The sequence below is a fragment of the Formica exsecta genome, unplaced genomic scaffold, assembly GCF_003651465.1.
Source record: "Formica exsecta isolate Colony F162 unplaced genomic scaffold, ASM365146v1 scaffold26, whole genome shotgun sequence".
Classification (NCBI taxonomy): domain Eukaryota; kingdom Metazoa; phylum Arthropoda; class Insecta; order Hymenoptera; family Formicidae; genus Formica; species Formica exsecta.
The window spans coordinates 3094767-3096847 of record NW_021849866.1 but is presented as its reverse complement, the minus strand read 5'-3'; the positions used below and the strand labels follow the sequence as shown (position 1 = coordinate 3096847).

Below are 2081 nucleotides of genomic sequence, written 5' to 3'. Positions count from 1 at the left end.
AAAAATTGTCATTTACAAAGATTTATAAAGATGGATTGATGATGCTTATCACAAAATAATGGCAAATTATTTCAAACGAAAGAATCTTGAGTTTATGCCCGAAATAAAGACAGGATCTCAAAAATATAAATTTTCGGTAAATAAAAAGTCGCGTGTAAACGATATAACCTGATTTGTTATTGTAAATGTGAATTAATACAGGAGCATATCGATGATTGACGACATTAAGCATGCCGTTGGAAATTGCTTTTCTGTTACGTGAGAGTTAAACTTGCGGGAAACACTGCGGGCGACAAAGGCAACCGGAGATTGATCGAATGCGCTTTACGACGCAAGGCGCAGCAAGTTCGCCAATGTGACGATGGCGATGCGGGAAACTTGAGATTCGAACGACGGCGGCGATCAGTGGAATTGATATACATATTCAACATATGCGAAACGTGTCAGGACCTTCAGCGATGATCACGAGCTACAACGTGATGCCACTAAGAAAGTACGCAGAAATCAGTTACCGCGTAAAATGCGTCGCGGTGGAGAACGAACGGGTGTTCAGCGATGTCTACATCACTCATCAGACGCGGGGTCCGGTTTGCCAGCCGGACGATTATGCTTTTCCGTCGAAGTACAGAAGACGAAGGCGCAACCTGATACAGCGGACTCTGGACGGACCGGATTTCATGAAGCTGAATAGCAAACGGCCGACCGGAAGCGCCGGTATCGCAAAATCATACTGGCAAAGGCGCAGCAAGTCTATAGGGGATGAACCGAGCGTGATCACATTTAATTATGAAAATGCTGACAATCATGACACGGTCGCCAAAAGGCCTAAGGTAAATGTTTGCACAATGCGACTCGAGCTAGATCAATCAATCCTCATCAGGGAGAACCAAGCCAGCGATATAAACGGGTTTAGTTTGAATAGATATCTACCTGTTCTGGTTTGAGAATGTTGACTTAGGCATTAGCATGCGAAGTCGTAGGAGTTGGAATGTGTATCTATTTTAAATTGGTTAGACTTCCTTGAGAAGTTTTCTAAATTTATCTGTCAAATACACGTGGAATATTGACACGTGTATTTTATAGTAAAATACAAAATTAAATTTTTCATATACTTTTATCGCTCTTTAAAATACTATCTGACGATACGGACGATAACATAAGCTAGATGTGTGCTAGAATAAACTTAGGATATAATATTGTACTTATAACACGAAACTTGATACAATAGCTTCACCAGGAAATAGTAGAAGTAGTCACAGTAATATTATGCAAAATGGATAAGTCACTCTTCTTTTTGTTTCTCTTAACTTTGGTGTATATCGTTATTAATATCGCTTTATATTAATCTCTTCTACATTACTTTTCCGGAAACAAACAATACATCGTCTAATGATTGCATTTTAGATATATCCGTCACCTCTGCGCTGTTCGCCGCCGCAAAAAAACATTGTGATTACCTCACTAGTGGATCAACTATTGTTGGACATTTATGGCATTCCGATGGGCGACAAGGGACGTTCAGAAAGCGAATCAACGGCATCGTCCTTGAAACCACGCCCGCAACATCAATATCTGCAGAAAGCTCGTCTGCTATTGAAAAGTAAGACAATTCAATATGAGCGGAATAAATAGGCGTCGCAAAAAAATTGACACGCATGAAAGCTCGCATCTTGTTGATTGAAACTCTCGATAATAAGCAACGCGATCCATTATTGCCAGCGCTCAGCAATAAAATATAAATAACTTTTTATTATAAAATTAAATATTATTACATAATACACTAAACAAAAATATATACATATATTAAATTCATCTGAAAAATACAGATAGCGTTTGGATTTTTCTAAAACGCAGAGCGAATGTTGTTACTTACAAAGCGACTTTTGTAAGTAATATCAAAGATATGAAAAATTTATATTATGCGGTCCATAAATGAGTTTAATAAAAGCATTGAATATTCTCAAAACTGAAAGCTTCTCGAAACCTCTCTTTATTACGTATATTCCAGAACAATAAAAGCGACAGCTTGATGTAACACTCTTTGATTTTTATTCACGATTACAGGAGATTCTCCCCCCCCC

At 38.3% G+C, this 2081-nt stretch overlaps 1 protein-coding gene across 1 annotated transcript; it reads left to right on the top strand.

The window, feature by feature from the left end:
* The first annotated feature begins 292 nt into the window (after positions 1–292).
* Positions 293–1745, top strand: LOC115236750. The gene is made up of 2 exons (XM_029809412.1): positions 293–830; positions 1405–1745. Exons 1-2 carry the CDS (start codon positions 432–434, stop codon positions 1630–1632), a joined length of 627 nt encoding a protein of 208 aa, XP_029665272.1. The 5' UTR covers positions 293–431; the 3' UTR covers positions 1633–1745.
* The last annotated feature ends 336 nt before the right edge of the window (positions 1746–2081 follow it).

What these genes read in the sequence shown, in the direction of transcription:
- LOC115236750 (XM_029809412.1), top strand. Translation starts at nt 432, where the DNA reads ATGCGAAACGTGTCAGGACCTTCAGCGATGATCACGAGCTACAACGTG. An exon ending in CGGTCGCCAAAAGGCCTAAG is followed by an intron (nt 831 to 1,404) that starts GTAAATGTTTGC and finishes ATTGCATTTTAG; the next exon opens with ATATATCCGTCACCTCTGCG.